Below are 22,171 nucleotides of genomic sequence, written 5' to 3'. Positions count from 1 at the left end.
CGTGACAACGTTTGGTGTGGTTAAAGGTGCAACACCACCACCAAGGTCAGACCTCCCTCTTGCTCCTCTCCTGATATTTTCACATCTAACTCAGTGAATTAAAGGCTTATTTCGACTGAACTTGGTGATTGTTGGAACAGTGGAAAAACCAAGGTTCTGGTGAGTCACAAAACTGTCTGCATGGAGTGGGTAGTGATTCAAAAAAGCCTTTAATGTCTCATGGCTACTTTGTCATACTTACAAACCACAAAATGGCCACCTCATGGGCTACATGTTGGCAAGTAGTCACATGATTAGTGCAGACAGGTAAAGTTACATGATAAATCCCACACATTGTCAGGGCAAAACAGCAATAGACAGAACTGTTTCCAAAACATCATCATTCATATTTCACTTTTCAGTACATACAGGACGTTTTCTCAAGGACCCAGATGCCTAAAAAACAAGATGACAGTTGAAATTTAGGTGAGTTTTATTTTGTTGCTTATTTTAATTTCTTGATATACTGCTGTAGTCTGTGAATTTCCTACTATCATCAATAAAGCCTCATCTGATCTATAATATCATATCAAGTAACTTAGGTTATGTGGTGGAGTAAAAAGTATAATAATTAACCTCACTGCAGTGTAATGGAGTATAAATATAAAAAGTATAAATAGCATGAAATGTAAACACTCGTGTAAAGTACCTCAAGATTGTAATAAAGTACATGCGTTATTTAAGTATATTATACTTAGTTAAAGGACCAGTGGATTCAGGATCCAGAGGATTTAGTGGCATCTAGTGGTGAAGTTGCAGATTGCAACTAACTGAACACTACTGGCGTCTCTATTTGACGACCTGGGCATGAGAACGGGCTGTGGAGTGTGTAGGAGAAACTACAGTGGCTGCGAAACTCACAAAAAAATGCAAAAGCCCGATCTACAGTCTGTGTTTGGTTTGTCTGTTCTGGGCTACTGTAGGAACAAGGCGGTTCAACATGACTCCATGGAAGGTGACCTGCGACAGCTCATTCTAAGGTAACAAAAACAGAATACGTTTTATTTGAAGGTCATTATACACTAATGAAAACATACCTATGAATATTATATTGCATTTCTGCCAATATATCCTAAAAGTTACACACTAGAGCTTTAAATAAAAATAATATATATATAATAAATAAAAAATGGGCAAACAAATTAAAAATATGGCCATAAAAATAAGAAATGTCATTTTTGGAAGAAGGTTATATATACATTGATTTATTTCCTGTGTCTCTTATGAGCCCCCATACTGTAATTCCCAGTCAATTCTGAGAGGTTTTTTTAATGCAGCACTGTGGGACCATTACACTTCACGTTTATTTACACCCCATGAGTTGCTATAAAATCTAAAATAAAAAGGGCTGTATTTGTTCACTTCTGTCTGGGAACCATTAGCCTTATGGCTACACTTTCTGATTTAGTGAATTGAAGCCTCGACGGCTCTTGCATAGAGAGTTCGCCTGTAGAATTTGTAGCTGTGGATGCTGCATGTGACCCAGGAGACTGCTGAATGTATTCTCCCCATCACTTACTTTAAGTTCGTTTTCCCTTTACCGTACTGCTGAGGCCGATGCTCATCCACAAACCCTGAAAGCACCATCAGGCGCGTGCCGTGCAGCATCCGGAGGACCGTGCGCGTTCACGCGTTTCGAGAGACAGAGAGGGGCGGGGCGGGAGGAAAGAGGGAGCAGGAGTCAAGAGGAGGAGGGGAGGGGGGAAAGATATGGTAGTGAAAATGATGGCGACCGATGCAGAGGAGATAAGAAACCAAACAAGCCCCTGCCCTATCCCCGACAACAGTCTCAGCACTCTGTCCATCAAAATCACGCGGAAAAACCAGGATAGACACTGGAAGTTGCGGTCTATTTACCTGCAGTGCTGTGAGTACCGACACACATCACGACGTTTAGAGTCAAACACCGGTACAGGCCACACAAGACCGGTCAGAAAATGTTGAAAAGTGCGCTGCCACACTATACTGACCGACATTTGGTCTCTCACAGCAGAATAAATGTACGCTTTTCTGAAGAAGCGAACCGACATTACACGCGCTGTGGAGGCGGACCAGGGCTACAACGCTCGCGAGGACAAACATGGAGAAATAGTGGGAAATAAAAAATAAATAAATGTTGCGTATACTGAATTAAAGATACCCTACCTAACAAAACATGGTATTTAATTAATCATAAGGGTTCGCTGTTTAATTCGGCACACATTTAATGAACCTAGTAGTGGTTACCTATCTCAAATTAAAGCGTTTTAAATGCCTGCTTCCTGTTTCTCCCGAACTATTTCAAAAAGTTGACATTTTTGACTTACTGAACAGCCGCTAGGATTGGATGTTTGCACTTAACTGCCAGATATGTTCTCTAATGTTGTTTAAAAAGATAATATTAATATTAAGTTCACTGCACTAGCCTAGTAGCTAGTGGCTTGTAGGCTATATTCCAGGTGACAAATGTAATTTTAACCCTTTAATGTTCCATACTCAGTTATATTGTAACCCTATTTAACAATGTCTGCCAAAACATTCCCAAAAACTCAATTTCTTTGTATTTTTATATCAATAGATGATCATTTCTTACTGTAAAACATATCATAACATCCACTTGTCAATCAATCTTCCAGCTTTTAGGACACAGAGCAAAGATTCATTAGTTAGCACTGCTTTCTACCAGAGCGCTGATTACTGTACAAACACACAACTTCATCACTAATTCAGGTGATACTGGATCATATTTTATGGAAACAAAGTGTGAGTCATTCAGACTTAATCTCCCATACATAAAGCTTCTTTTTTTATTCAGTATTTTGCAATTACTTTCTTCATGTTTCCACAAATGTGTGCTCTGTAGCCTAGAGGTTCGTTATCCATTAAGCAGCCAGCCTTAATATTGTTAGTAACACCTGTGCTTTTCCTGCTAGGGACCTAGAAGTGAACAAATAATGTGACACCTTGTTTATTGTTTACTTACAAATATTTGCATTATTAACATTAATCTGCTGAATATTTTCTCGCTCCTGGGCCACAGAGTGAGAGAGCAGCAGTTTGATGATGTATATGTTAAATAATTTAAACTGACATATCCTTTAATAGAATTATTGTTTAAGAAAGCGGCCTCTTGATTACCATTGCTTGGACATATCAGTGCGAATTCGGTTCACAGTCCACATAGACAATTTTAATTTATTAATAATAATAATAATAATAATAATTTAATTTGAATTCCAGCTCAAAAATTCACTATATCGGCCAGCACATATTGTTGAATTCTTTTCCTCTAAAATCAATATTGGTATCAGTCTTAAAATTCCCATATTGGTTGGGCTCTACTGTAAAATGATGAATTGTTGATCAATTCCACCTGATCAGGACTACACTCAGTTCCCACTGCTTCACTTTTATGTGTCAGTCAGCTTTCATTTTATATCCCAGTGCGATTGAGAGGAGATTCACTCACATTTCATAGAAATAGAAAAGGAGCAAACTTAGCTTCACGTCATGCCGGGCTCAGTGGGCCTTACAGCTTCTTGCTGAAGCTCCTCACTGACAGGTGAAAATGAGCCACTGGTGGTGAGGCACATGGCAAGGGAAATTGGCTGTTCCACATTTAGAGAAATAGGGGAAAAAGTAGATAGTTTTGTTGTCAGAGATTGTATTTTTGGCAACCTGTGCAGCAGGTGGTCATTTGTGTGGCATCACATGTGAGATTTTTCAGCTACTTTTTGACATAAACAATGTATGTAATGCTGTTATGTAGTCAAGCTTGCCTTGTGACTCAGAAGTGCCAGACTGTAGGCAAAGGACAAATGGCTGAGCCGTCAAAATCCAAATGCCATTAAATGTCTGTTAAGGTCACTTTGTCCATGTTCCTGTCTCACTCATTGTCTCTGACTATAACACAAGCTATTGAGTCATTATACTACATGCCTCGGCAGCTGTGTGAACACAGACAATATGAAAAGGATTATGATGACATGTCTAATTACTGACGCCATATGTCGCCCAGCCATCTTTAGAGGGGCGGTGGGAGAGCACAGAGGAGGATTGAAAAGAGAATCGTGAAAAACGATCATGCTGATTTAAAATGACAGCGTATTTCTAGTGATGATGGGAGGTCCGTAGAGTGCAAGTGATAGATTTGAATGCGACAGAAAAGGGACCCGCCTTGTCAATACAACTATCAGCATGTGGTGGCAGAGGGGCTGGTTGATGGTTTTTATTGTCATCGCAATAAAGGGTCTCACAGCAATGGACTTCCTGCGGTTTTCAGTCCATTACTGACTGTCAACAAATCCTATGACAGGACCAGAAAAAACAATGTAGTCGTGCCAGAACAGAGATGAATATTGTATTGAGTTGTTTGGGCCATAAAATGTCAGAAAGTAGTGAGAAATGTTGATGACTGTTTCCCAAAGCCCCAGGTCATATCTTCAACCCACAGTTATTCAGTTTACTGTCATAGGGCACTAAAGAAACCAGAAAATATTCACATTGGAGAAGCTGAAATCAGAGAATTATTTCACAAATATATGAATTTATAAGAATTATCGATTGATTGTTACAGCTCTGTGAAACATATTTAAAAAGACAGCATGATAGGCTAACAGTGTAGGTGTGTTGCTGTGCTGTTGGACAGATGTGACCAGATGATGAGAAGATAGATGTAACGATTGCCAGCGCCAGGTGATGACAGCGAGGAAATTATGTGACTGAATGGCAAGATGGTGTGAGAAATAAACTACAGGACTAAACATGAAAAAAGTAAAGCCAAAGTCATACAGTCATAACTGTACAACATTTTCAGCACAGAGAAAAGTATGCAGTTTGCATAACATCATTCCAGTTGAGTAGTAGTAATGATGGGGTACTGTGTGTATGTTCACATTCTACCTTGTCTTTCGATTTCTCAGTGTATGTTGATATCTGCAGGCGGGAGGGGGGTAGTTTTAAGATAGGCAAGGTAGAGCGGGGGGGTCAGGGTCATTTGCTATAATGTTGCCTTTGACTCTCCACAGCAGCGAGGTAGCACAAGTCGGTTGTGTGAGAGAATGAATGATCTCAGAGATGATGTGTGCAGTTCTGAGAAATGTATTTTGTTCTACAACTGTGAGTAAATTGAAAAAGCAGATGGAGCAGTAGAGGGGGACCGGTTACAGTGAAAGCTCAGCTGAGATATCACGGCTGCTACTAAAGTTATTTGGGTTTGCATGTGGGTTTCTTGCATTCTGGCTTGTATCTGCTTTTCTGAACCGTCCCTGATCTGGAAATAGAAGGTGTCAATCGATATCTTTTGTAATTTTGAGAAAGCCTTAAAAATGGCTTAAGATTGCCTTAACATCTCTTTGACACAGTATTGGTAAACAGTATGAGTCCCATAGATGTATTAGTTATTTTTATTGTTGCACTGTCATGGTCACGGATTATTTTAGATTGTGCTGATGTTTGTCAAAAACCGAAAGTGTGGGCTGAAGTCACATGACAGTCCATGTCAGACTTGAGTAAAGAATTTGTTACGACTCTGCTTTGATTTTAATACATTTAATTCCAATGAGTCATGACTTCATGTGAGATTGACAATGTATGCCAGTCGGCCATAACATTGTGAGCACTGACTGGTGAAGTGAATACCACTGATTATCTGGTTACCATGGCTCCTGTCAGTGGGTGGGATATATTAGGCAGGAAGTGAACATTTTGTCCTCAACTTGATGTGTTAGAAGCAGGAAAAATGGGGGTGCCCAGGTGGTCATAATGTTATGTCTGATTGGTGTATAATTAGTGGACAGAGCTTTTGGGTCTGTAAAGTGAAGCCAACACTGATATGACTTTAACATGCATTCTTTCTAATGGCCAAGAGGGGGCAGATCCATGGCCTGCAAAAAATATGCCAATAGTATTGCGTCTTAAGAAAACCTTAGACTAACTTAACTTGGTGCGTAGTACTCTTTTTCATTACTAAATAATTGCTTCTTTTTTTTAATATATCGCTTTAGAAATGATACGTTCAAAACAGGATTAGAATTTATATTTCAAATAGACTTTAACTAAAATAAGTGTTTCTAGAGCAGGAAGAGTAATGTTTGCTACAGCAAAGTCACTATAGGAACTCAGTATTATCTCACTGGAAACCAATCATCAATCAAGATGTCAGTAAAATAAATAACACTCCTGACAGCACAGTACTGAGTGAAGTTTAGAAAAAATGAAGAACACAGACATCAGTCAGTATCAGTCATTCTCATTCATCCTGTCCTCCTCTGATGTGATTCACTGCCTGCAGGTACCACTGGTGGAGAGCAGCAGCCCTGAGAGACGGTGCTGCCATCTCAGCAAGTAGCTAAGTCTATAGACAGACTATAGACAGATTTCAATTTAGCTTGTTTGTAACACTTCACTATTAACCAAGCTATCATGCTGTGCCTTAGTAAAACATAGCGGCGGTAGGCAAGAAACTGCAGGCAGAGCAGATCAAAATATCGCTTCTCTACATGTTTACATGTGACTGCTTGTTTTGGCCTTTTTTGGTACGTACTAGGCTCTGGCTCTGACTCTGACTCAGATTTAAGATGAGACTATCTCTGCCTGTGATGTTGGGCCAGGGTTTGGCATCTCAGACCCAGGGACAGGTGGTCCAGACACAGCAGCCTATATCTTGATGAAAAAATATCAATAGTTCTCTTTATTCTGAAATGTTTAAAGGTTGAGATGTTGCTCCCAATTTCTCTAATTAGCATGCAAGGAATGTAGGAGAAGTATGGGGAGCAGTCTAACACATGCAGACACTGATATGGATGGCACATGTGCAAGGCTTAAATAAAATCTCACTATATGCTGACAGAATCATCTCTAGAAAATATCTTTATAATTATTGTTCAGAGGCAAATGTCTGCACACGTTGGTGTTTGTTAAATATATATTTTTTTTATCAGACATGCTAAATTTCAGATGCACTTGACAGAAGTTTGCATGTGCAACCAAAATGGCCGCACCCTGGAGCCCTGGACTTACTTGTCTTTACGTGGGACTGGACATGGGACTTTGGTTGCCAAACCTTGAGAGCTACTCTGTGACAGACACCAAATGTTTTACCTTGAAAGAGTCTTTGTCAGCCCTGAGCAAAAACATCTTGGACACTTTTCAGACTGCCAGTTTTGCAGTGATATCATCGCTTTATACCCTCTTTGTATTAATTGGAGATTTTTTACTTTTCATATTATCTGAAGAGTAACTGTTGACTTTTCACCTGCACAGCTGTTTGTGGTAACTATATCTTAAATCAATCTCTGTTTGTCTTCCTAGATTTCTTGACCATTGCAACAATATTGGGAACTGGAATCTTAGGTGAGTACTTCCATTTTCTCACTTAAACATACTTTTTAACTGAAAAAACAGGCATGTTTCATCCAGCTAATATGATAATAAAAACTTTGGTGAGCTATATTTATTCTTTGTACTGGACTTCCTTTTAATAATATCAGTTTATTTGGAACATAATTAAGCCTCTGTCCATCTCTTGGCTTTCATTGGCAGAGCACATTTGACTGTGGTTTATGAAGTGTAGTTAACACCAGAGAGATTTTTGTAGAGGTGGAAATTACATGGGGCATTACATTTAACTACTTTGTTTTCAGCAGGGTCTTCATGTAGTTCCACAAAGGTGGAGCCCTTCCAAGTTAATACTTGTTCAATCACTTAAATCTCATATTGGAATCAGACCGATCCATAAAAGTTAATGGTAAGTTTGAACCAGAATGGAAAGGAGTGTCTGTGAGCAGAGACAGTGATAGACAGGCAGGAAGATGCTCAGACAAAAAGTCAGACACCGTCTAGCACGTCTTCAAATCTAGTGAGGTGGGAATCAAATTCAGACACACTTCAACATTATTTCAATGTCTAGGTCTTCCAGTGACGATAGCCCATGCTGGATTGTTGCCTTTCCTCGTCTCGTTTCTCGTTGGCTTCTTTGTCCAGGTAAGTAACACAGCTCAAAAGCAGCTATTCCATGAAAGATAACCCATTCACTAATGCTAAGTAAGACTACTAGAACTCTAATGCCCAAAACAAGAGGCAAGGAGAGGGGTACCTGGGTTATATGCACTGCAGTGTCCTTCATATAGCCTTTTCATTCATATAATAGGAGACTGATCACCACTTTTATATAAGAAATCATGGATTGCATTGCAGTTTCTCCTCTTGTGCTCAACCTAAGGCCTTCAGATACGGCCTAGCACAAAGACAGAGTCAGGCAAGTCTGTCACCAACAGACTACACTGAGAAAGCAGTTGAGATGCAGTAGGATTTCCTAGTCACTCTGTTCTCTGTCTGCTGTAGAGGCTGATATTTTTTTCTAGAATCCTGTGGGATGGGAGTCCGTTTCACTATTCATCACGTGACTGGGATGGGACAAGGAAAAAAGTAAATGACAGCAGGTGGGACGGGAATCCTGAATCAGTCAGGTTAGAGAATATCTATGCCAACATTTAAAATACAGTGATCAATTAGCCTGCCAACCCCTGCCAAAAAGTCAGAATCAGATTATTCTCCAGCTCCATCCTCTTTCCACTCAGTGGACGCACCGTCAAACAGCCCCACTCTCAGGATGGACACTCCCTGAAGCTGACTGCAGGGTACCGACCGGACTACAGGAAGGAACTCCACAGTTGATTTTATTTTTGTAGGGCAACGGCCGTATTGAGTCTTTCTTATCGTAAAGTAGTTTAGCCTATGCAATGTGTGCATAGTTAGTTCAAATGAAAATGATTAAATTGCCTAAAGACAATAAACACAACACAAGAAGAACTCAATGTTGTATAACGAAATGAAAGTTTACAGTTCCATTATGCTACACACATTGAAAAAGATAATTATATTGAAATAAATCAATATATACAGTTATTTATATACATAGCGGTATGTACATGGTAAATGGACCTGTACTTACATAGCACCTTTCTAGTCTTCCGACCACTCAAAGCGCTTTTACACTATGTGCCACATTCACCCTTTCACACACAATCACTCAGTGATGGCAAAGTCCATCGAACAGAAACTAACATTCATACACATTCACACACCGATGCATGGCATCGGGAGCAATCCGGGGTTCACTGTCTTGCTCAAGGATACTTCGACATGTGGCACCAGGAGCCGGGGATCGAACCCACAACCTTCCGATTAAGGAACTCTGAGCCACAGCCGCCCCATACATACACGGATACACCTAAGAAATCATTCTGCAGTGCATCTTTTGAATTTGCGTCTGTGGGAATGTAGACAGCAGCAAAAAGATAGTGATAATACATATATATATATATATATATCTGATGTTGACCTCAGTCTGAACGGTCATGACGCATTTCATCCGACTTTTACGTCATTGAAGGGAGACAGACGTCACAATTCTGCACCAGAGGAGGCGGGACGCGGCAATATCGTAATCATCATCATAGCGCTGCGTGTGACGCCACGTCTTCGTCTGCGCATGCAGGTCACTACGGGCCGTAGACCGTTCACACTGGAGTCTGATGGTGGTCACATTTAAATTATAATGTCAACAACCACGCAATAAAATCGGATCTTGGCAAAAAATCAGTCCTTCCAGAAAGTTTTTTTGTGATTGTTGCGGGCAAAAATCCTTGATTATGCGGCACGTTTTCTTAAAAAATGCGGTGGAATATGCGGGATATTTATGCAATTTTATGCGATGAAATTGCGGGAACTTGCAAAAACTAATGAAAAAGAGAAAAAAAAGTGATTCCCCCGACACCCTGTTCTCACTAGGCTACTACCTTAATGTAAAGAGTCATTTCTTATTACTTTCTATGATAAGCAAGCATACTACATCACAGAAAGTGCTGGGAATATTTAAGTTCTCATCTTGTTTTATTTCAGACCTTAATAAACACATGGCTCAAACTTACAAAATATTGATGAGTCAAACAAGTTCTGTAGCTTTACAAAAGGAATATGCTACAACTTCTGTAAAAATGAATAAATAAAATATAAATAAATAAAATGTGTGCTTCCTGTTTTCCAGAGGTAGCTATATAAAACAGACATCTTCTGTTAAAATAAGTGCTTCCAATGCACAAAGTGCAATCTCTTACTGTAACGTAAATCTACATACTACTAATATACTTACAACTGTAAGGTTTTCATCGCAGGGTTTGCAGCTTTTCGATGATGTTGCGTAATTACGTCACTTCATAACGTTCCCATGGCAACGGGAAAATGGCTGCTCTTGTGTGAAGTAAACGCAACATTTTTTAACTTTCTGCTAAGATATATGTGACTTTTTTGCGATGAAAATGTGGGGATTATGAAATCATGCAAGCCCCCCAGCCGGTCTGTGACTTGGGACTGCAGTTCCCAGAGATTTTGCATGGTGTAATGGCACAGGTGTTTCACATTAGGATTCATCAAGTGAGCCAGTTCCTGTTAACTCCTCACTGAAAGCTGGCTCCATAAATCAGTATGGATACATTTGAATGTGTAGATGCTTTTCCTATCAAATACATAGAAAATATATATATTTTCCATTCTATGTCATGCAGGCTTTGCTTATCTACCTGTTTGTGGAACTTCTTCAGAAATGTCAGGTGGTTCAGCTGGAATCTCTGAAGGTAAGCTGAACAAGCTCTCTACCTGCATTTTGACTTTTCAGGCTCCGTTGGTAACACAGAGAACACTTGATACAGTAGGAACACATTCAAGAGCACTAATGACAATGTAAGACATAACTGGCGCTCATTTGCAGAAGGGTTGAGTGAACAAAAATTTAAAAGATGATATAGGACAGTAAATTCCTGAAAGTCAAACCAGACAATGTAAAACTGAAAAAAAAAAAAGTAAAAAAATGAAATGCACAATATGGATTTGTTTTCAGCCAATATGATATTTTAAAAATAAGTAACCCATAGTATTTACACAGCTGATGGTAGGAGAGGCAATTTTTTTTATAATTTAAGATTGATTTGTGTTGATCTTAGACAGGTGTCGCCGAATGTATCTCGATGGATCAGGTGGGCGTGGAGGATCCGGCACCCACAGAGGACGAGGATGAGGACGAGGGTGAAAATGCAGAGGCGGGTAAGAAACATTCTTTGTAAAGCATTTCTTCCTTATTAAATCTTCCTATTAATTCCATTTGCCTTCCAAATATTTAATTAAAATTAGTTCTGTCATTTAAACGCGTTAATAACGGCGTTATTGCAAACCCATTTTAACGGCGTAACTTTTTTTTATCGCAAGATTAACGTTCTTTTTGGCCTAGCACACTTTGTAGTTTTTTTCTCATGCTGTTGCAACAACTAGTAACGTTAGAAAAACTACAACACCACACCGGATCTAGCTAGACCGGAAACAAAACAACAGGCACGCTGCACACACTTGTTTAAGAGTAGTAGATGTTACGTTTTGAGTGGATGGCGAGCGCGAGACGCCGAAATGGATGCCAATAATATTCTGAATGGAAAGTTTACTTTATAAAGTTGCCAAATGGTTCCATTGACAAGACCAAAGTGATCTGTGTGTTTTGTCGTTGTGAACTGAGCTATCATCGCAGCACGTCAGCACACAGCTGATGCGAATTCTCCGCCCCCTCATCAAAGCCAGGCGACAATGGATGACTTCAGACAGAAGCACTTGGATACCACAACTAAGAACAAACTTACTGCAGCCATAGCTAAATGGGTGGCTACTGCATGTCGGCCTGTTAACGTTGTGGAGGACAAGGGTCTAGTATTTTTGTCACCCTTTTATTGATGGACAGTGTTACATTGTGTGAGAGATTATTTGCTCCAAGTGTGAATGTTAGTGTGAAATTGAACACTACAGTATGTGCCAATGTTGTTTTCAATAAAAACAACATTTGCACAAAGCAAGCCGATCCACTTTTCCATGTTGATAAGAGCATTAAAATGAGAAAAAATAATGGGACAGAAAGAAATCAAGGGACATTTAGAATAGATAAAAATGTGTGATTAATTGCGAGTTAACTATGACATTAATGTGATTAATCCCGATTAAATATTTGAATCGTTAGACAGCACTAATGAAAATGTTTTAAAGTTAAAATAACCATTGTGTTAGGGTTTACACCAGTAACCTGCTCTATGAGAACTTTATTCATTTGTGGTTTACACACAAATTGGTCTGCACAAAACATCTTTATTCTTCATCTCCTGCGTATTTAAAATGGAATTGTATCTTCTTAGGCTACCTTTCCTCTCATCAGGGCCTACTTAAGCTTCCTGTCACTCTGCATTTACAGTACAATCCAATCCAAAAAAAGCTGTCGACTGTTTGTTAAGGTTTCAAATAGCCAATATGGCAAAGCACACGCCTGCACTCACATGCAAACATGCTATGTCATATGTTACTTACTAACAAAGATTACACAGTGAGAGATAGTAGTGGTACAGCGTCTAACAAAGGGATTATATACAAATGAGGAAGTACGACAAAAATTAGTTTCCAAATTGTTAAAAGTTTTCTCTAAGTAGATGAAGAGGTGTTTTTTCTTTCAGGCAGTTTCAAAACTAAAAGGCAAGTCAAGTAACAGTGCAAAAGTCCACACTGTTGCAACACACTGTATTGAGTTGCATCCTATTGCACCATAACCTGATGCCTCGGTACAAGGCTGATTTAAATTGTATTGATCTGATGTTTGGGATCACTGGTTGCACAGTGAGAGATTAATCAAATAGGCCTCTGTTGGCGAGATACACACCCCCTGAAGCCTAATTTGTAAAAATCGTATTTATAAGCATCATTTTGAAACATTCACCGGAAAAGAGAACACTGAGGGTGATGGCAAGTTGCCAGGTTACAAGTTATTCCTAATTCTCCCTGTCTGTGTTTTAGCATATTTTAGTTTTTCAACCGTTTTAATTTGACGTAGATGCTGTAATGCAGAGGTCTCAAACTCGAATTAGCTTGGGGCCACTGCTAGTATTGTCATCTGCTGGGCCACTGCAAGTATTTCCCATTACTAACATCATACTTACAAAATCATGCCACTAGCATTTTCTATACATTTCTATATGATAATTTGATATCCTGGAAAACAACAAATGAAGGACTGACACCTTCCCTCTTTTTATCAACTGTTTGCACACATTTGCAGGCACCTTTGACCATTTTTTAAAATATAATTGTGTTTTTATTTTAATTGTATATATTAATGGGTACTTTAAATTGGTATGAACCAACTAGAAAAAATAAATTTTGCGCCTGGATTATGATATATTTTTGACATCATGTCGTGGGGCCGGGTGAAGGGGGGTGGTTGGCCCGGAAATGACCCCAGGCCGGCAGTTTGAAATCCCTGTAATGCAAACTCAATACTTCCTCTATGTTTACTTGATTAATTCAGCACAATACATTTCCACAGCACCAATTCTATCAGTATAGCTATATAGTCCTATCATTCTCACCACTGCCACGCAATCTTTCTACTCTTTATAATCCCTTTTACGTCACTGTTTTTTCAGTGTGTTTGCAGGGGCATTATCTCCCTCTTTCCTGGCATGGTTTTGATTTAAGTGTTGAGTCACGTTGATAGTGCCTTAACAGTGGTTATTAAAACAATGTACTGTAAAAGCAACTGGAGTTACAGTAAATAGTGAATAGATAGAGTTTTTCTGTTAGAAACAAATGTTGCAAAGTTCAGCAGATTGAGTATGACTAGACTGTAGGGATGGTAAGATTCACTGGTTCACATTGACGCACTGCTAGTTTAAGGGCGTTTTCACACCTAAAAGTCCGGACTAACGTTACACATACATTTGATCCCGTTATTTTCAGTTTCACATAGTAATTTTGCTAGCGCACCAAAGAACTTTCCATGACATACCTACGGCATGTTGTCACCACGTACGTGTGTTGCGTCTCCCTTTTGATTGGTGAGTAGACGGGCGTGCGTCTGACGTTGGCGTGTTGTCATTTTGGCGGGTTGTCTTTTCCGTATGAATGAAAATGAATGAGCAAATCCCGATTGCGTTATTATGGTATTACTACCAACATAAACATATAATCTCCTCCTCTCCCCACGTACTTCCCCGACTCATTTTTGCTTGTTCTGGCGGGGGTTTTCTTCCGTTTTTTTTCTTCTTCTTCTATGGTACGTTTGCCTAACTTCCTGTAATTGGTCCGAAAGTCCAAACCATCAAAAAAGTGTTTTCATACTGTAAAGGAACCGAACCATGGTTCAGTTTGATCCAGACCGAGACCACCTCATTAGTTCAGACCAAATGTTGGTCTTTTGATCCGAACCGTGGTCCGTGGCACCTTTCTCACCTACAATTTTGGTTCGGACCAAATGAGGTATGTGTGAAAACGCCCTAAGATGCAATCAACTGATTTTATAAAGTGTGCATCGGATTCCTTTTTTTCAAACATATATTTATTGATTTTGCACATTTAACACAATTAACACACATACATGCTGAACCTTCCCTAAATTTGAACATTAGTATATAGGCAGTGTATACCTTTAACAGTGATTAATGTACTGTAGAAGCAACTGGAATTACAGTAAATACAGTTTTTCTGTTAAAAAGAAATGTGCAGCAGATTATGACTAGAATCTGTGGTACTGATGGAATGAATGCTGTGAAAATTGAAATGTTACAGAATATACTTTAACCTCCACACCCCCCTTTTTTTTTAGTTTTCCCAGTCTTTATTAGCAACTGGTCTATATTTGTCCATGACAGACATTTGAAAAAGCCACTGTCTAACTTGAAAGGTATTTATTTCCTCAGTGGTGATGCATTCATGGTAATATAATTCAGTAGTTATCATACCTTAAACACTATTTAGTGTCTCTTTAGTGGTTTTTATACAATAAAACCCCTTTTAAGGTGAAAAATCCAAGCATTGTCACCTTATCCATGGAGCATTAGACTTCATTCTGTGAGAAGACTGAATGTGTGCTTGGGTTCTCTCCTGTCCAGTGGCTCTCTGACTCCAGTTGCATTAAATAGTTGCCAAAGGTGCACATCTATCATACTGTATATAGGTGAGTATGTGTGCATGCACCAGTGTAGCTAGTGCTTGCCCTTTGGATGAGCAACAAGCATGACAAAGCCATCTTTTATATACAGAATAACAAAAGTTAAAAGTTGTTTTTCCTTGAATGTGCGAAGATCTGCAGAATAAAAATAGCAAAATCTTGTTTTGATATTCCTGCACACTCGTCTAATTTTATCATCTACATTACAAGCATCGTGTGGCCAAACACTATCCAGATATATTTACACTCTCAGACCCTCAGGGAAATCAGACAATATGCAGAAAACCTTTCAACCGTGGTTATTGGTGGATTAGCGATGAGGTTTATTTTAGGATGATCCTGTCACTTACTAATAAAGTGTCAAGCTCGCTCATTACAATTCTCAGTGGTAGCCATACATACACACATGCATTACTGCCTATTTTCAGAGGTTCATACATAGAAAGAAACACACATTGCACATATCCACAATCAATGACATTCATAGCTTGACCTCGTTTTCTAAGAAATGCTGTCATTGATCACACCCCTCCCCCGTGTGGCCTGGAATAGAAACTCTGATAATAGCTGTAGATCTGTCATTGGAGGATTATGACTGATAAACATTCATCGGTCATAAAATGCCTCAAGCATCAAGCACTGCTCTGCCTTGAATCTGTGACTGATCTCTCCAGGTACTGTATGTGTGGACAGGGTCAGTCATAGATTGGAGGTAAATGCTCCACAGTTTGTTCAAACTCTGGAAATGGAAAGGAAAGGCAGAATAAAGTACTTAATCAGGATTTGACAGTTGCCTACTTTAATCTTTGAAGCACTTTATGCAGTCAATGGTTTATTCATACATAAATGTATAAAGAGTTACTGGAAAGAAAATGGACTATTACACATATTCCCCAAACACAACATAACTCTTGAGGCTATCTCTGAGAATACCTGCTTCTTTTTTTTTTAAACTTTGCTTTGATCCTTTTCCTGTGACAGGAAAAGTGTTTGAAACATTTTGTTTGAACTTGTCCAGTGTGCTCGAGCGTAGCCTACAAGCAATTTATGCTGAAAGCTTCACAAAGGGTTTAAACCATGATTTAAGAACGGATTTATAATCATATGGACCAGTGGCTTCTTAGGCCTACACTGCTTAGCTGCTTGGGCTATCCCACTGATAGGAAAAATTATATTGTATAATGGCTCATTTGTTGTCTATGTAACTTGCCATATCTCATTGTCAGTGATAGGCCTTAAATCCATGGGCACGTATCCGTTTATATCACAGCAGCCATTTTTAAATGTAACAGTAGGAAAAACAGGTGCTAACAATGATGCTAATTAGGTTCTGTTTTATTAAGTGTAGCAGAGCCTTTCTAGTGAGCCAGTGTGCACATTAGCAGCACCCTGACTCTGTTGTAGTCTTGTACTATTGGCACTGCTAATAAGGGTAAGAATATTTACTCACCAGTTACTTTGAAGATTAAGTTAACACATTCAAAGTATAAAATGTGATGCATTATTATAAACTGCGCAACAATATATAAGGTAGTTGAAGTTACCACTGCTTCAACCAGCTACAGCTGCTATTGCAATACCTCTTATACATTTTTGCATCACTAAAAATAATCCAATAATTTAATGTTGCTGTTCATACTTGTTGCTGTAAGTGAAATCGGCATTTTGGCTAACTTCCTGTCCGTTCTTGCAGTTAGCACCCCCCCCCCCCCCCCCCCCCCCCCCAAAAAAAATTTTCCCCCCCCCCCTTAAAAAACTTTTTTGGAGTTTCTTTATAAAAAAAAAAAGAGGGGAAAAAAAAAAAAAAAAAAAAACTGCAGAAAGGAGGGAGTGGAAGAGCCATGTTACTGACTGAACACTCTAATATCAGTGATGGCCAGAATGTAGAGATTTCTAACACAATAATAATATTATAATAAAAAATATTACTGCATCTTTAATTGCAATTTGCTGATAATACATCTGTACTGAGTAAAATTGTGAATGCAGCGCCACTGCTTTTGCATGTTATACATTGGACTTTGTCTCCATTAATATAAACAAGCCATCATTATATAATCAAATAAGACAAAAGCACCTCTCACCCATAAAAGCTGCATGTGCATGCTGAGCAGTTGCTGGTGTAGAGGACTGGCACCTATTTTATTTAAACTCAAGCACTGGCGCAGATGGTGATGGCGGTGTGTTTGTTTCCATGTCCTACTCTTATATAACGGTTTTCTGCATTGCCATTAATTTAACATGCTTGTTTGCCATAAATTTAATATGCTTGTTTTGACTATCATGTTTAATAATGTACACTCTGCCAGGACCACTTACATCAAAGTTATTACACCATAAACAGGCAGTACAATTATGATTGGCTGCATGGTTGTTGTTCTGGAAGCTTTCCGTCTGTCCATGCAACCCCCCCCCCCGGGTTACTTGAAGAACAGAACCTGCTGTGACAGCTGTACAGCTGTAACATTGTTCAACTTCAGATAAGTCCGCAGTGTAAGGCAGCTTAAATAATCTTGCAATTAATAGTTTAGGATGAATGACATGGTGGAGCTGAGGTTGGCAACAAGGGACTGTGACATAAGCATGGTTGTAGCCTGATCATCTAAACAAACCGTTGATCGTCATTCTTTTCAGATTTATTTACTACTTTTCTCATCATTTCTGTCTCTATCTCCAGAAAACATTGAAACAAAGAATCCATGTTCCCTCCGTTACTGAGGGGTTAAAAGATGGGAAGGGATCATTTGGGGGGTAAGGTGGCCATATACCAACAAACCAAATGTGGGGCAAAGAGTATGTTTGTCTGAGACATTTTACCAGTGCTCAAAATCTTGATATACTGTCTGTCTAACTTAAAGGAATAAACATTTTTATTCTGGCCCGTAGCTCGTAACATCTCTAAGCTTTACCCTCTGGTTGAGTCAGTAGTACACAATAGACAACAGCATGTGAAAGACTCAACAAATCTATTTTATTTGAATGCAAATTTCCCACTTGCTCACGCAAGTTAATACAGTAAGCATAAAAAGAAGCTAAAGTTTCACAGTTCTTATAATGGTCTTGTGCGATAGTCTGTAGTAGTCGCCTTCCACCAGCTTCATCCAGTTATAAGCAATTTCCCGCTGTTTGTTGTAGCTGCATTTCCTTTTCTGTGTGAAAGTATCTTTTTCTTGTGATGACAGCCTTCCCTGCTTTCTTCATAGCCACAAAAACCATTCAAATTATATGTGCGACAAGGGATAAATCAAATCTTAGGGTTTACAAGAATTATTTTTTGCTTATAAAATACTGGATATTTTCACCTCTCCAGGACTCCTTAAAATGAAATCTGTGAAGAAAGACTCACTTCCATGCCTTCAGTGAGGCCAAAACCTGTTATCAGGGGTCACCAGTCATCGCAACATGTTCTCACTTACAACTTGTCAAATTTCCCCACCCACCGCCCTCCGCTTCAAAACATGACGCTGCAGGTGCCAATTTAGTGTTGTTTCTGGAAATGCAGGGCTCTGTGGTCAAGTTAGCAAGAATAAATATGCAACGTAGCACAAAAATTGATTTACTTTTGGTTTCACATAGGACACCAGTCTTCTGTGATTGTTTGAGGCATCTATCCACCCCACCACCTCCATATGTGCATTTTGTTACTCAAAAATGGCACTAAAGGGATAACTACAGTGTTATATGTTGAGGCAAAGGGCCACTGACCAAGCAGCAGTGAGACTGGGTTGGTTATCTACATTTGGGAAGCACTGCTCTAAGCTGATGTCTAAAAATGAATGCCGTTGACCGTATTTGTCAGCAGTCATTGTTCTACTTTATTTGAGGTCAGAATGAGAGTCTGGATGATATTGTCATTAGCTATAGGTCATTCTGGGGTCAGTTTGGGATTGAGTGAATTCACAGCCTTATACATCCGTCTGTCTGTGTCTTTCAGATACCGGTTTACTACAGTCAGATGGAGTAGCTTTGCACAACCAAGCTGAGTGCCTGCAGCCCAACCTTCATCTGCTCGGCTACATCTTCCTCTCCCGGCCCATGAGCCACGCCTTTAACTGCATCCTCCTCTTCCAGTTGTAAGTTACCATGGTGATGATGAAGCCCATAATTTAGCAGGATCTCAACATAGCAACATTTACCAATCAGACAGTAAATAACCATTAGAGTAGAAGAGAGTATATGGGTGGATGTCCATTTGTGCTGTATTTTAAGTTCAACCTCCGTCATTATGACTGAGCTGTTTTTAAAGCAGGCCAGAAACATGAACCCACTGAATGCTAAGTGTTGCTGTGCCTCTGCTAGATACGTGAAAAAGCAAATGTTTCTTAAGATGTTGGAGTGAAACACAAGCTGGGTCCACCTCTTCTTCAATTTATCGTGTCTGTAACTATAGCAACAGATTACCACAGGGGTATAAATTCATTATATATAAACACTGATCAACACAAGTTTTATATTAACACTGAAAACTAAATTAGTTAAAATACACTTTGTATTAGCTTCTACATGTTGTAAAATATGATTGCTTAAAAAGTCCATGCTCAGCTGACTTCTAAGTGAACTTGGTGGAGACACCCTACAGGGTCTGAAATACTGTAACCCTGTGCAACAAGAAAGCTCGTCTCTGCAGCTTCCAGCAACTGACCCTTAAATAAAAAAGGAGGGACTATTTTATTACCCTAATGGGCAAAACTATGCTCCCTCTTTATTACACTTAGTGTTATCCATACAGTATGTAAATAAATTCATAAATCAAACTATTATCATAATAATTACTTGGTCCAGAAGAATCCATAAACTATTTAGCCTAGTTATCGTTTCTATAATTTTTGACATTATTTTTGTTTCAATAGTGGTATCTATGTACCTGTAGCTGTAGGCAAAACAGTGTTTGTCTGACTCTGACTCTACAATAAATATTAAATAAATGATGGAATTGTACTTAAAGGTTAGCCAGTTAGCAGCATTTAGAAAAACTTTAACTTCAAACATATTTTTGTTGACCTACATTATGCCATCATTTTGACATAAGTCATAATTATGGGAAAATACAGTCAATACAAAAGCTGTTTTATTTATTTCTTGGAGGTGGTGAAAATAGGCTTCCATGACTTGTTTTAAATATAATGTGGACAAACAACAGTGCCACAGATCAATACAGACTGAAGCTAAAATACTGACTCCTGACCTGTCACATAGTTTCTGTTATAGCCCAAGTCTATCCTGCTGGGTCATTGTTACTGGAATACAGTGCAGTATCCGAGCATGTTTAATGTAACAATGTTGGAGAGACCTGTAGTCATTTCATTTTCAGTGTTCTGGAGTAGGACAACTACTTTCAACTGAGCCAGACTTGTGTTAAAACTGTCCTTGAGGTTTAGACTTAATATCACTTAATATATCTGCTGCAAAGTCTTGTGATATTGTGAGTTACAAGCCTGAGCCAAATGCTGATAAAATATGATCATTGCTGCAGCATCTGCAGTCCACCCACTTTTTAAGGTGAACACTGTTCACAACTATTTTCACTCACTGTTTTCTGTCCTGTGACCGCTAGTATATTACACTTTGCATTACACTGAATCAAAAGACCGCTGTGGTTGAGGTAATGTTCTTAGTGCCGTCACCGCTCGTACAAGTATACGTAGTCTACAAACTGATGTCTGATGATTGTGTTAATTATTAATTTCTCAAGTAGTCCCAACTAATGTTGTTTTGGCTGACTGTTTGGCTTTACTTTGAAAAACACTGATGCATCACCCAAAAACCTGTTTAGGACCAGCTGTGGCTACTGCAGACATTCTACGCTACACTAGCCTGGTAAAAACAGTAGCTTTAAGGAAAGGGTTGTGTGTCGACGTGTGTGTCCTTACGGGCGCAAGGGAGGGGGACAGGGCTTTTAGCTTCGCCGGTGGAAGGTCTTGTTATCAGTGTGCAAGCAGCTCTATAACACCTGGCCAATCGATCGTTCCCTCATTGTGTTCAAGGAGGCTTAGTGATCGATCAATGCCGAGGCTCAACTGCACACACACAGATTCACACAGACACTGCACAAAACATGACCTGCAACTTTTACCCTTGGCACCCCTTGGTCTTTATGTACTGCCCTACATGGTGGAGCTGTTGTACCACACACACACACACACACACACACACACACACACACACACACACACACACACACACACACACACACACACAATGAATGCATGTAATTCACAGTGAACATGCATTTTAAATAAGTTAGGAATACCAAAACTAATTGTTTAATGACACAAATTGTAATAATTACCTATAATTATTTCATATTAGAACAGTATTAGTTTAATAGGATATCCATTAGCACCAGCATAAGCATTGGCTATTACTATTGGCTACATACTGTACATGAGTATGTTTATTAAGGGGAGACTAGTCTCAGCAGAATCCTCGTCGCTGTCCAGATTCTTTGAGAGCTACGTCAAAGAGCAGAGCCATTTTTGCCAAATCTGACTGTGAACCATTTGTTATAAATTGTCAACTACTTGATGTAATTTTCTCTCACTGAACTGAAATATGCGGCAAGAAATGCCGAAGTTGTTCTGGAAGTTCATGGTGGACTACCCATTCTTATGTATTGTGTTAGGATGGATAATTTGAAAATTGATTCTGTGTTTCACAGATTCTGATTCTTCTCTCTTCTTTTTAAATGTTGTATCAGGCATATCAGAGTTTGCATACTATTACAAATTAGATGGACAGTTTTTACTTGTTGACTGAAGATTGACCAATAGTAAAGTACTGTGGTCTCCCAGCTAGGGATGTCACAATACCAGAAATTTTGTAGTTGAGGCCAATACCAGTGAAATTCCAAGATTCACGATACCAATGCAATGCCACAGTATAAATGCCAAACTCCCAATCAAGTCTTTTTGCCCCCAATCCCCATTTAATATCTGCTGATAGCGAGTCCTGATCCAGTACTAATATAGGTGAATAGGCTCTGCATTGCATGAAGAAAACAATTGCCTGCAACCAAGCTGTTCCTTGTTTTTTATTTAATATTTCAGGTGTTACAGCATGTTACGCTGGAGATATAAAGAGGGCAGGAAGGATCATTATGCTCATTTTTGCCGGACAAGGTTCCAT

The 22,171-nt window shown here is 39.1% G+C and overlaps 1 protein-coding gene and 1 long non-coding RNA gene across 4 annotated transcripts in view; one reads left to right on the top strand and one right to left on the bottom strand.

The window, feature by feature from the left end:
* Nucleotides 1-186: 186 nt before the first annotated feature.
* Nucleotides 187-1,746, bottom strand: LOC127350843 (uncharacterized). The gene is made up of 2 exons (XR_007880655.1): nt 1,559-1,746; nt 187-1,014 (listed from the first exon to the last, which is right to left on the bottom strand). It is a non-coding gene; the product is annotated as an uncharacterized LOC127350843 (long non-coding RNA).
* si:ch211-51h4.2 (uncharacterized) overlaps nt 1,733-22,171 on the top strand; it is an 86,557-nt gene continuing 66,118 nt past the window's right edge. For all 3 annotated transcript variants that reach the window (XM_051377810.1, XM_051377811.1, XM_051377809.1), the window contains exons 1-6: nt 1,733-1,906; nt 7,330-7,371; nt 7,928-8,001; nt 10,584-10,652; nt 11,019-11,118; nt 18,981-19,119. In XM_051377810.1, coding sequence (XP_051233770.1) covers nt 1,750-1,906; nt 7,330-7,371; nt 7,928-8,001; nt 10,584-10,652; nt 11,019-11,118; nt 18,981-19,119 — 581 coding nt within the window. In that variant the 5' untranslated portion in view covers nt 1,733-1,749. The remainder of the gene's footprint in view (nt 1,907-7,329; nt 7,372-7,927; nt 8,002-10,583; nt 10,653-11,018; nt 11,119-18,980; nt 19,120-22,171) is intronic.

The sequence above is a fragment of the Dicentrarchus labrax genome, unplaced genomic scaffold (genome assembly GCF_905237075.1).
Source record: "Dicentrarchus labrax unplaced genomic scaffold, dlabrax2021, whole genome shotgun sequence".
NCBI classification, from domain to species: domain Eukaryota; kingdom Metazoa; phylum Chordata; class Actinopteri; family Moronidae; genus Dicentrarchus; species Dicentrarchus labrax.
The sequence above is the reverse complement of the archived record's forward strand: the minus strand, read 5'-3'. Positions and strand labels throughout refer to the sequence as shown.